The 12499-nt window shown below is 45.6% G+C and overlaps 1 protein-coding gene across 1 annotated transcript in view; it reads right to left on the minus strand.

Annotated features, from left to right (window-relative positions):
* The window catches only part of GLB1 (galactosidase beta 1), a 113869-nt gene that overhangs the window by 70265 nt on the left and 31105 nt on the right, over positions 1 to 12499 (minus strand). The window contains 2 exon segments of the mRNA XM_010372962.2: positions 2831 to 3011; positions 10823 to 10917. Of these exon segments, the coding sequence (XP_010371264.1) occupies positions 2831 to 3011; positions 10823 to 10917 (276 nt within the window).

Consider the following 12499-nt stretch of genomic DNA (forward strand, 5'->3'; position numbering starts at 1 on the left):
TCTTCTCCAACCCCCAGCAGAGACAGTCATACTGTCACCTCATACAAATTATGCTTAAAACACATTCATAATCACCTTCAATTTGTTCCTCCCAACAGAAAAATGTCATGCTTTTTCATCCCTGTGATGAGAAGCCTGGCCAAAGCAGGAGGAAACCGGCACGTCACTTCCTCTGCAGCACTTTGTATTAGCTTGGTGCAAAAGTAATTGTGGTTTTTGTCATGGTTTTCTTTTCTTTTCTTTTTTTTTTTTTGAGATGGAGTTTCGCTTTGTCGCCCAGGCTGGAGCACAGTGGCACGATCTCAGGTTACTGCAACCTCCGCCTCCTGGGCTCAAGCAATTCTCCTGCCTCAGCCTCCTGAGTAGCTGGGATTACAGGAGTGTGCCACCATGATTTTTATACCAGCTAATTTTTGTATCTTTAGTAGAGATGGGATTTCACCATGTTGGCCAGGCTGCTCTCAGACTCCTGACCTCATGATCCGCCCACCTCAGCCTCCCAAAGTGCTGGGATTACAGGTGGGAGGCACTGCACTGGGCCTGTTTTTTTGTTTGTTTGTTGTTTGTTTTTTTAAGGCAAAAACTGCAATCACTTTTGCCTCAACGTAACCAATCTAACGGATGAGTCCTTCTATCACCAAATGCTCTCGAAACACTCCATTCACTTAAGGTCAGTTCTTTTCTGTTCTTCTCTTTTTTGATACGGTAGAAGAACCTCCTTAAAAATGTGACTACAGACTGGGCGCCGTGGCTCACGCCTGTAATCCCAACACTTTGGGAGGCCAAGGCAGGCGGATCACGTGAGGTCAGGAGTTTGAGACCACCCTGGCCAACATGGTGAAACCCCATCTCTACTAAAAATACAAAAATTAGCCAGGCGTGGTGGCAGGTGCCTGTAATCCCAGCTGCTTGGGAGACTGCGGTAGGAGAATGCTTGAACCCAGGAGGCAGAGGTTGCAGTGAGCTGGGATCATGTCATTGCACTCCAGCCTGGGCAACAAGAGAGAAATTCCATCTCAAAGAAAAAAAAAAAAAAAGCGACACCAGGCTAATTTCCTCATTTCAGTCTTCTGTACATCCCTCTCAAGAGAGGCAAGCCTTGGATGTGCGATGTGCATGAAGTGCCTTATACCTCAGAGGGGAAAACATCAGGGTCTTTATGCTACTCAAGGAACTGGTCTTTTTTTTGTGTGTGTATCTTTTTTTGAGACAGGGTCTTGCTCTGTTGCCCAGGTTGGGGTACAGTGGCACGATCACAGCTCACTGCAGCCTTGAACTCCTGGGCTCAAGTGATCTTCCCGCCTCATCCTCCCAAGCAGCTACGACTACAGGCACTTGCCACCACGCCTAGCCTGTAACTTTTTATTCTGCAGTAATTTCAAACTTATAGAATGTTGTAAAAATAGTACAAAAAAACTCTCCTATTCCCTTCACCTAGATTTCCCAATTGTTAGCATTTTACTAGATTTACTCTATCAGTTTCTCTATAAAAATATACATTTTTCTGAGCCATCTGAGAATAAATTGCAGATGTGACGGCCCTTTATCCCTAAATACTTCAGTGTTCATTCCCTCAGAACAAAGGCATTCTTTAAATAAACACAATATACTTATAAAAATCAGGAAATTACACTGATACAATACTCTTATCTAGTCTACAGACTTTATTCAAAGATTGCAATTGTCTCAATAATGTCTTTCATAGCCACACACACACACAAAAGTCCAGTCAGACATTTAGCTGTTGATACGGTTTGGATCTGTGTCCCCACCAAATCTCATGTTGAACTGTAATCCCCAGTGTTGGAGGTAGGGCCTGGTGGCAGGCGACTGGATCATGGGGGTGGAGTTCTTGTGAATGGGTTAGCACCATCCCCTCAGTGCTATTCTCCTGATAGTGAGTGAACAAGTTACGAGATCTGGTTGTCTGAAAGTGCGTAGCACTTCCCCTCCTATCTCTCCCTCCTGCTCTGGCCACGTAAGATGTACCTGCTTTCCCTTTGCCTTCTGCCAAGATTTTAAGTTTCTTAAGGCCTCCCCAGAAGCTATTGCCACCAGGCTTCCTGTACAGCCTGGAAGTCAACTAAACCTCTTTTCTTTATAAGTTACCCAGTCTCTGGTATTTATTTAGAGCAGTGCAAGAATGGACAAATACAGCTGTCATATCCTTTATGAAAGATGCTGTCCTAAATGAAGACTCTCTTCATATTACTTATGGCCAGAAGCATCGTAACCACATTGCCCACCCATCTGTAACTTTCACTTGCAGCATCTCCACAGTTTACCCAGCACTGTGTAAGGAATCTGGCACAGCTTTTGTAACATCTGCCAAACCATCTCCAGCCCTGACAGTTTGGTGTTCTAAGTTATGCAGAAAGGTAACAAAGCGTACGGTAAGTTCCCAGCCAGTGGCTGACCTCAAGGTTGGCTACGGCCAAGACATAACCCTGAGTGGGAGGTCAGGGAGGGCAGAAAGAGCCGAGAAGCACGCCCCAGACACAGCCTAAAAGGTGACTGCCTCCAGGTAGCGCTTCTCACAGCTGGAGCCGCCCACCTGCTTCTTCATCTTGGGTGGGCCAGCCCAGCCCCTGAGACTCCATGTTCCAGGCTAGCTCCACCAGTGCTGAAAATGCAGCTACCCTGGAAGCTCTTGGCCTACAGATGACCCTCTGTTAGTGAGGCGTGCAAGTATTCTATTCTACCTGCTCCTTGAAAAAGGAAGTGAAAAATCTCAATCTGCCCACGACACTGAAAACAACAGCTGCCCAGAGCAACTGACTGAGTAAAAAGCTGATTTGAAGCTGCAATTTCTGTTACTACAAACACCAACCTGGTCCAAAGTCCACTGTGGTGTAGAGGCCCTGCAGGGCCCCACATTGCAGGAATATTTCATGTGCGCCGTCCGTGGTGAACAGAACCACATCATCCCCCAGATGGTGGTGAAAGCGCTTCTGCAGGAAGCGCAGGTAGTCAAAATCACAGGCAAAGTAGCTGCCATATTCATTTTCAACCTGTGAGTGAAAAAAGAGCAGGGAAAAATGAGGAGATCCCAATGTAGCTATCCTAATGCAAGCTTTTGTGTGGGAAAATATCTGAGCATCTGCTAAGATGACAAGGCTTAATGATTGCCAGAAAAACTTCCTTCACTCAGACCTCAAAACTGACTAGAAAAAACCACCAACAATTCACCATAAAACTTTACCTCCTATTAACCCTCTCCCACCACTGAGAAATAAGAAAAACAACAAAACACCAAACTGGTGTTCAGATTGGAGTGGTATTCTTCCCTAAAATAGAAAGTAGATACTTTAAACATCACATAAATAATCCCTTCCCATGGTAGAAACGCTAGAAAAATGAACAGAAAACAGGAAAAGTATCCATTAATTCCATTGCCCAGAGATAATCACTGCAAGCATTTTAGTATATAGCCACCTAGATTTACACAGACCCACACACTCCCCAAATATACACAAATAATATACAGCAGTGTTTTCTTTCCTCAAAACTGGCATCATATTACATGCACCAGTTGTAACTGTGTTTTCCCTTAATACGCTATGCAAAATCTCCGTGGCAATAAGAAGGGTGAATGCCAGGGACAGACACGGCATGTTTATTCGACCTGCTGTCACACACACACTGGTGTTCAGTTTGTGCTCAATAACATCAGTGGTTCTCAACCAGGAGCTCTTTAGTCCCACAGGGGACATGTGGCTATGTCTGGAAATGTTTGTGATTGTCACACCTCGGGGGACGTGCTCAGGGCATCCAGTGGCTAGAGGCCCAGGGATGCTGCTAGACATTCCACAGTGCACAGGGAAGCCCCAGAGTGAAGAATTATCAGGTGCAACATGGCAACAGTGCTGAGGGCGGGGTCCCTGCTCTGAAGCACGCATTCTCAATGAGGTGGGTAGCATCCCTGAGGGGGTAAAAATGGATGCTTTGGGGATAAAATATATTAAACATATATATATATATACACACACACACAGAGCAAATAAACCAATATACAATATCTCAGCTACTAAAATTTCATGGTGGAGAGGAGAAGACACTTAGAAAAAAAATTTAAAAGGGATCCTTGGGGGCAATGATGAAAAAAACAGGTTAAGAAACATGGCTCTCGGCCGGGCGCGGTGGCTCACGCCTGTAATCCCAGCACTTTGGGAGGCTGAGGCGGGCGGATCACGAGGTCAGGAGATCGAGACTATCCCATCCCAGCTCACACAGTGAAACCCCGTCTCTAATAAAAATACAAAAAACTAGCCGGGCGTGATGGCGGGCGCCTGTAGTCCCAGCTACTCGGGAGGCTGAGGCAGGAGAATGGTGTGAACCCGGGAGGTGGAGCTTGCAGTGAGCCAAGTTCGCACCACTGCAGTCCAGCCTGGGTGACGGAGCGAGACTCCGTCTCAAAAAAAAAAAAAAAAAAAAGAAAGAAACATTGCTCTCGGGCAATAAAACAAATGAACTTCAGCTCTACCCAATACACCAAAGAATCTTAGGAATATAATGTCAGGTGAAAGAAGCATGACACTGAAAACTACATACAGTACAATCCCCTTTAGAGAAAATTCAAAACAATCAAAACCTAACTATAAAGTCTGAGTACACACATAGGTGGTAAAAGTATAAAGAAAAGCAAAAAACTGATGGCCATAAGAGTCAGGACAGTGGGATGAAATGGTGTATGATCAACAAGGACACCTGGGAAGCTTCTGGGGCACTGGCCACGTGCTGTTTCCTGACCTTGGTTGGTGTTTATGTGGGTGTTCACACCATAGTGATTCATTACACTGCACATTTATATATGTATGCTATATTTCATTTATAAAATTTTTTAAAATGCCCAACCATAAAATTTTAACGTGCACATAATACAAAAATATTTGAGATCCTGGGAATACGTGATCTTTAAACATAAGCACAAGAAACTGTGAGCCCCCAGAAAAGAGGTGCTTAGCCTGAGTGGCTGGGAGAGATTGGTAGGGAAGGTTCCTTGGAGGGACAGCCCGAGGTAGCTCTAGAAGAAAAGGCTCTGAACTTGGGAAGGGAATGGGAAGAGGGTATTCCTCCATATTTGATATCACCAACAGCTCAATTTCGTCCATGTGCAGAGTTGGAGAGTGGGAGAAGAATGGTGAGTGATGAAAATGAACTAAATGCTGCTGTCCTTATCTGCACAGTCCTGCCTCCCAAATGGTTTCATGAATGATCCTTCTCTCAGAGAGGATCCCTCTGGCAATACTTTCAGATTTTGGGTTCAAGAAGTAAAACAGACTGTAGCATGCATGCCCAGGACAGAGAATTCACTGGTCATGAAACCATCCTGGAAGAGGACGTATTTGCTACTTACGCAGAGTAGAAAACTCCCATTGATGAGTTCCATGAAAGTTCCTTTTGCAATAATTTAGGTAAATGCTAAGAAAAGCTTTGTAAATGCTGGCAAGGTTCTTTTCTCCGCCTTTATAAGTGCTACTTACATGACTATGTCTCCTTTTTATCATCTGGCTGTCAAGAAATTCAGAGCTAAAGATCTTAAAAGTCAGCTCCAGCAACTAAATGGTCTCACAGCCTCTGCACCTTGTGTTCTCTTCCGCCCACCCCCATAACCCAACTCAACCTTGGTTTTCTTATCATCTTGCTTTTCCAGATCTTATTTATCCATTATCATCATTGTATCATATACCCTAAAATAAACAGGCTTGTAAAAAATGTATACACATAGTTTGGTTAGGTTTTGAGAGAGCAAGAAAAGCACAATTGTGAGGCAGCTTAGAGTTCTAGTCACAGGCATGGCTGGCAAAGGCCCAACCATCTACATGCAAATCTGAGCTCTGCCACTTCCTACCCATGGGACTCCACCTGTAAAATGTACCTAACTTGATGGGTTATCACGAGGATTAACTGAGTCAATACATGACTAGAACTTTGCACAGATCTGGCATCTAGTAAGTGTTCAAAATGCTAGCAGCTAAGACTCCACGCAAGTTCTATGTTACTACCAATTAGGAAAAAAAGAGGTGTGTGAAGGCTGGGGGTGGGTGAAACATACAAATGAAAAGGCTTGAAAAACCCATAGAAAAAGTCATGGCTGGGTTCAGAGGAACACTGATGTTTCTAGAGCAGGAGTCAACAAACCTTTTAAATACAACATCAGGCTGGGTGTGGTGGCTCACGCCTGTAATCCTAGTACTTTGGGAGGCTTAGGCAGGTGGATCACTTGAGGTCAGGAGTTCGAAACCAGTCTGGTCAACATGATGAAACCCTATCTCTACTAAAAATACAAAAAAACTAGCCAGGTGTGGTGGCAGGCGCCTATAATCCCAGCTATTTGAGAGGCTGAGGCACAAGAATTGCTTGAACCTGGGAGGCAGAGGTTGCTATGAGCAGAGATTACGCCACTGAACTTCAGCCTGGGTGACAGAGTGAGACTCCGTCTTAAAACAAACAAACAAACAAACAAACAAACAAACAAATAACCACCAGAGAGTAAATATTTTAGGCATTGCAGCCATAGAGGTCTCCATCTCAACTACTCAACTCTGCCACTATAGTACAAAAGTGGCCAAAGACAATATATAAACAAATAGTGTGGCGATTCCAATATACTTTTACTTACAAAAAAACGTAGGTGGTGGCCATAATTTGCAGGTCTTTGTTCTAGAGTAACTGCCTCCATTCTGTAAGCTCCTTAAGCACCAGAGACTTTTAAAGATGTTGCTCTTCCAAAAAGTCACAAATAGGCTTATTACCTCATGATGAATGCCCTGTTAATTGGATGAAGTAAAGTTGTGGGTGGAAGGTCGTCCACTCCTAATTATTTTCACCTTGGATATTATCAATGGCTTTAGTTTTTTCAGGCAGAAACTGAGATAAACATCCACATATGCAAACCATCATAGGTGGCACTGGCTCAGCTAATCCCCCCAAAAGAGAAACATCTGCATATCTGACTGAATCACGAGGATGAGTAAAGGCACAGACCTGGCTTCTTGTATCTGTAACACAACAGTGTTGAGGGCCCTAAATGTTCTCAGACAGGGATTTGAGCCTTCTGGTCTGACTCATTTTTACCCTGGCTGCAAACACGTAGCTCCTCCCTGGCCATCTCAAACTCTGAGCACTGAGAGAGAAAACCAACATCAAGAATTGAGTAAAGCCACCATTTTCTACCCTTCAACATGAATTAAGACAGAGACACAAAACGGCTTTTATAGAAATCTTTACTTTTTGAGACAGTGTCATTTTGTTTCCCAGGCTGGAGTGCACTGAGTGGTGTGACCACGGCTCACTGCAGCCCCAACCTCCCAGGCTCAAGTGATCCTCCTGCCTCTGCCCCCTGAATGGCTGGGAACACAGGCGCATGCCACCATACCCAGCTAATTTTTCAATTTTTTGTAGTGATGGAGTTTCACTATGTTGCCCAGGCTGGTCTTGAACTCCTGGGCTCAAGAGATCCTCCTGCCTCGGCCTTCCAAAGTGCTGGGATTACAGGCATTGAGCCACCATGCCCTTTTACAGAAATCTTTACAGATAGAATTACTGTCTACAGGCCTGGGGCAGTGGCTCATGCCTGTAATCCCAGCACTTTGGGAGGCCGAGGTGGGTGGATCACGAGGTCAAGAGATTGAGACCATCCTGACCAACATGGTGAAACCCCATCTCCACTAAAAATATACAAAATTAGCCGGTGTGGTTGCGCACACCTGTAGTCCCAGCTACTCGGGAGGCTGAAGCAGGAGGATCACTTGAACCTGGGAGGTGGAGGTTGCAGTGAGCCAAGATCGTGTTACTGCACTCCAGCCTGGTGACAGAGCGAGACTCTGTGTCAAAAAACAAAAATAATAACAACAACAAAAAGAAATACTGTCTACAAATCCCCCAGTTCCTTCTTTTTTTTTGAGACGGAGTCTCGCTCTGTCACCCAGGCTGGAGTGCAGTGGCTGGATCCTGGCTCACTGCAAGCTCTGCCTCCCGGGTTCATGCCATTCTCCTGCCTCAGCCTCCTGAGTAGCTGGGACTACAGGCGCCCGCCACCTCGCCTGGCTAGTTTTTTGTATTTTTTTAGTAGAGACGGGGTTTCACCATGTTAGCCAGGATGGTCTCGATCTCCTGACCTTGTGATCTGCCCGTCTCAGCCTCCCAAAGTGCTGGGATTACAGGCATGAGCCACCACGCCCGGCCTCTTCTTATCAAGTCAATCAGCTTCTATTCCATTCCAGAGCTGTTTGGTGGGTATGTGATGTGCACAAACACATGATGTGCCCTCATGGCTGCCAGGCAGAGGCATGGGGGGCCAGGAGACTAGAGACACAGTGTGTCAGGGATGAAACTGCTCCCACGTGTGCTTCACAAAAGGAGGCACTAGTGACTGTTCTGAAAGTCTTACGGAAACCAATATGTCAATTGGGACGGCTTCCGGACAGAGGGAACACGTATAGGAACTGTGCGTCGGAAGGTAAGTAGGACAACCATGAAAGATGATGAAAGAATTGTTAACGACATGAAAAAGTGCTCATGACAAAGAATGAAGCAAAAAAAGCCACACAGAAAATAGGTCACAGAGAATGAACTTACTCTGTAAGAAAGAAGAAAAAAAAAAGGCATAGAAAATATTCAAGGAAACTCCCAAAATGTGAAGAGCTTTGCTATGGCTCCTGAGGTCTGAGCAACAATTATGTTTTTTCTGCTTTCTTATGTCTCTCTACACTTGTTTATTTTGTAAACAAGGGGTAAAAATGATTAGACGGGATTCAAGCATGTGGAGATGGGAAGGGGAGAGGATGAGAAGGAGGAGGGCGGAGTCAACTGGCAGGACCCAGGGTCAAGTTAAAGTCATCTGAGGTTGCTAGGGATGGACACAAGAAGAAATAGCTCCACGACAATCAGCTTCGCCTCTGCAGAATTAATACTTGATCACACTTTTTGTGGCACTTCCAAAATCAAAGGGGCAGAAAAGTTGTGAGCAGAAATTGAAAGTGATTCAAGGAGAAGCAGAGACTGAAAAAAAGAGGGCATCCAAAGAGGGTTTGCACCTGAGACCAGAAGAAAGGAAGACAACACAGCCATGCAAAGCAAAGACGCACCCACGTTTCAGACTTGACGTCTTCATGTAGGAAAATGTGGTTCCTATGAGCTTAACCAGTACAGACTTAAGACGGTAACAGAGAGGGGCATGTGGGGCGACTCACACATCCCGCCGTGAGCAGCAACCTGGCCTCTCTCAAGAAGACATCTCCTCCCACCGCAAAGCCTCAGAACGGACACCCTGGCCAGTGCAGCCCTCTCAGCACCTCTGTCCACCTACATCTGAAAGGCGAGGGAGCGCCCATGCTCCCGCCCTACCATGATCCATCCCCACAAGCTGCCTCTAGTCCTGTTCATAAGAAGGAAGCCTGGCCCACACTCCCCTAGGGAGCGCCACTCTGCATCCCTGCGATGTCCAGGATGCAGCCACTTTTACATAACTTTACTTTTTTCCATAAAAGCATCCTTGGTCATGGCCACGAGCAGTGGCTCATGCCTGTAATCCCAGCACTTTGGGAGGCCGAGGTGGGTGGATCACCTGAGGTCAGGAGTTTGAGACCAGCCTGGTCAACATGGTGAAACCCCGTCTCTACTAAAAATACAAAAACATAGCCGGGCATCGTGGCGCACGCCTGTAATGCCAGCTACTCAGGAGGCTGACGCAGGAGGGTCACCTGAACCCAGGAGGCAGAGGTTGCAGTGAGCCGAGGTCGTGCCACTGCATTCCAGCCTGGGCGACAGAGCGAGACCCTGTCTCAAAAAAAAAAAAAAAAAAAAAAACCTTTACTCTTTTCCATAACAGCATACTTGGTCATGGCCGGGCACAGGGACTCATGCCTGTAATCCCAGCACTTTGGAAGGCCAAGGCAGGCAGATCACCTGAGGTCAGGAGTTTGAGACCAGCCTGGCCAAAACGGTGAAACCCCGTCTCTACTAAAATACAAAAATCAGCCAGGCGTGGTGGCATGCACCTGTAATCCCAGCTACATGGGAGGCTGAGGTGGGAGAATCACCTGAACCCAGGAGGCAGAGGTTGCAGTAAGCCGAGATTGCGCCACTGCACTCCATCCAGCCTGGGCGACAGAGTGAGACTCTGTCTCAAAAAAATAAATAAATAAATAAATAAAATAAAGAGCATCCTTGGTATCCTTGGTCAATGTTCAATGAACACAGTTTTATGTTTCACCTAAGTAATTTTACCAACACCAAAAACTGTTGAAGTTCAATGTACCCCACAGTATACTAGTCCTTGCAGAGCCAAGAACACATGGAAGAAGGAGAATGGGGCAGAAAGCAAGAGAGGAAACATAACAGCCCCAGTTGACCACATCCTTTTCCATTCCAGGTTTATCTGACTGCCGAGGCAGTGCCGATACCAAAGTGTTTCAGTCCATGCTGCATGCCTGCTGCCAGAAAATAATATTGCAGGAGAGACAGAGAGACAAACCCTGGAATCCGCAGAATTAGGATACTATCCTAATTCTGCCACCTGCTGGCTGGGTGACCTTGGCCAAGTCACTTAACCTTTTCAAACTTCCTCATTGAAAAGAGACAGTGGTTGGAAGAATTGAATAGCATTTACAAAGCACCCAGCACAAAGCCTGCCACATAGCAGGCATTCAAAAATGGTAATGCCTTCCCAAATGCAATTTAACTAAAAGCACTATCTGCGGCATTACCTCTTAAAGAAACAGATCTATGAGGCTCATGTCTGCATCACTCCTATCATTTATATAATATAGATGGATGGAAACCCCTCCCCCAATCCATCCATGCTCAACTCCAGGGTTACCTGCACTGTTATAATTGGCCCTCCATTCTGATAGAGGAGTGGCTTCATCTTGGGCAGAAGGACTCCCAACCACTTGTCCACAGCTGCCAGGTAATCTGGAAAACAAGAACAGTTTAACACAAGCTTGTCCAACCCACAGCCTGCAAGCCACATGCAGCCTAGGATGGCTTTGAATGTGGCCCTACACAAATTTGTAAACTTTTTAAAAACATTCTGAGTTTTTTGGCTGGGCACGGTGGCTCAAGCCTGTAACCCCAGCACTTTGGGAGGCCGAGGCAGGCAGATCACCTGAGGTCGGGAGTTCGAGACCAGCCTGACCAACGTGAAGAAACCCTGTCTCTACTAAAAATGCAAAATTAGCCTGGTGTGGTGGTGCATGCCTGTAATCCCAGCTACTCGGGAGGCTGAGGCAGGAGAATTGCTTGAATCTGGGAGGCGGAGGTTGTGGTGAGCCAATATGGCGCCATTGCACTCCAGCCTGGGCAACAAGAGTGAAATTCTGTCTCAAAAAAAAAAAAATTATGATTTAAAAAAAATTTTTCTTTTAGCTCATCAGCTATCATTAGTGTCAGTGTATTTTATGTGTGGCCCAAGACAATTCTTCTTCCAATGTAGACCAGGGAAGCCAAAAGATTGAACACCCCTGGTTTAACACCATCACACATCTTTTAGTACAAAGAGACACCAATGCAGCCAATGCAGCCTTATTACACCAGGGCTGGCAGCAGAGATCAGGATATATGGGACTCGACAAGTACCTTCTGAAATAAAAGTCTCACAAACGTTGTCCTGCATGTAGTTGTCTCCTCAGCTGAGCTCCTCAGGGGACAAGGACCAGTGTGCCTGTACCTGTCTGCTACAGTTGGAATGTTTGCCCCTCTGAAACTCACGTTGAAACAGAATCCCCAATGCATTAGCATTGAGAGGTGGGGCCTTTAAGAGGTGTTGGGTCTTGAGGGCTCAGCCCTCATAAGCAGATTGATCCACTCATGGATTCATAGATTAATAGGTTAATGGATTCATGGGTCATCATGGGAACGGGACTGGTGGCTTTGTAAGAAGAGGCAGAGAGATCTGAGCTAGGACACTCAGCCCCCTCACCATGTGATGCCCTGTGCCCCCTCAGGACTCTGCAGAGTCCCCACCAGCAAGAAGGCCCTCACCAGATACAGCCCTTCCACCTTGAACTTCTCGGCCTCCATAACTGTAGGAAATAAATGCTTTTCTTTATAAATTACTCAGCTTCAGGTATTCTGTTACAAGCAACAGAAAATGGACTAAGACGCCATAGGACACAAAGCCTGGAGCATAGAACATATCCAAGCAACGTTTGCTGAACGAAGAAAACAGTCACTGAACAGTGTGTCCTCTTCTCAGTCACAGGAAGACTTTTTTTCTGTATCAAATGAAGTTCTAATAAATTATATATTTATATTGTCAAACAGGAATAATAAAAGTACATGCCACATAAAGTTGGCATAAGGATTAAAGGAGTTACTACATATGAAAACACCAATAATATGCTAAGTGTGCAAAACATGCAGGTACTGGAGTAAGACAAAAAAACCATCATTTACACATTGCTCTGTAAAAGTAGACAAAAATAGAAGGCATTGCAGCTACCAAGCAATCCAGTGACACCATCCCAGAAACTGTCATTTTGTTTTTCTTTCTTTC

This window comes from Rhinopithecus roxellana, chromosome 1, assembly GCF_007565055.1.
Source record: "Rhinopithecus roxellana isolate Shanxi Qingling chromosome 1, ASM756505v1, whole genome shotgun sequence".
NCBI lineage: Eukaryota > Metazoa > Chordata > Mammalia > Primates > Cercopithecidae > Rhinopithecus > Rhinopithecus roxellana.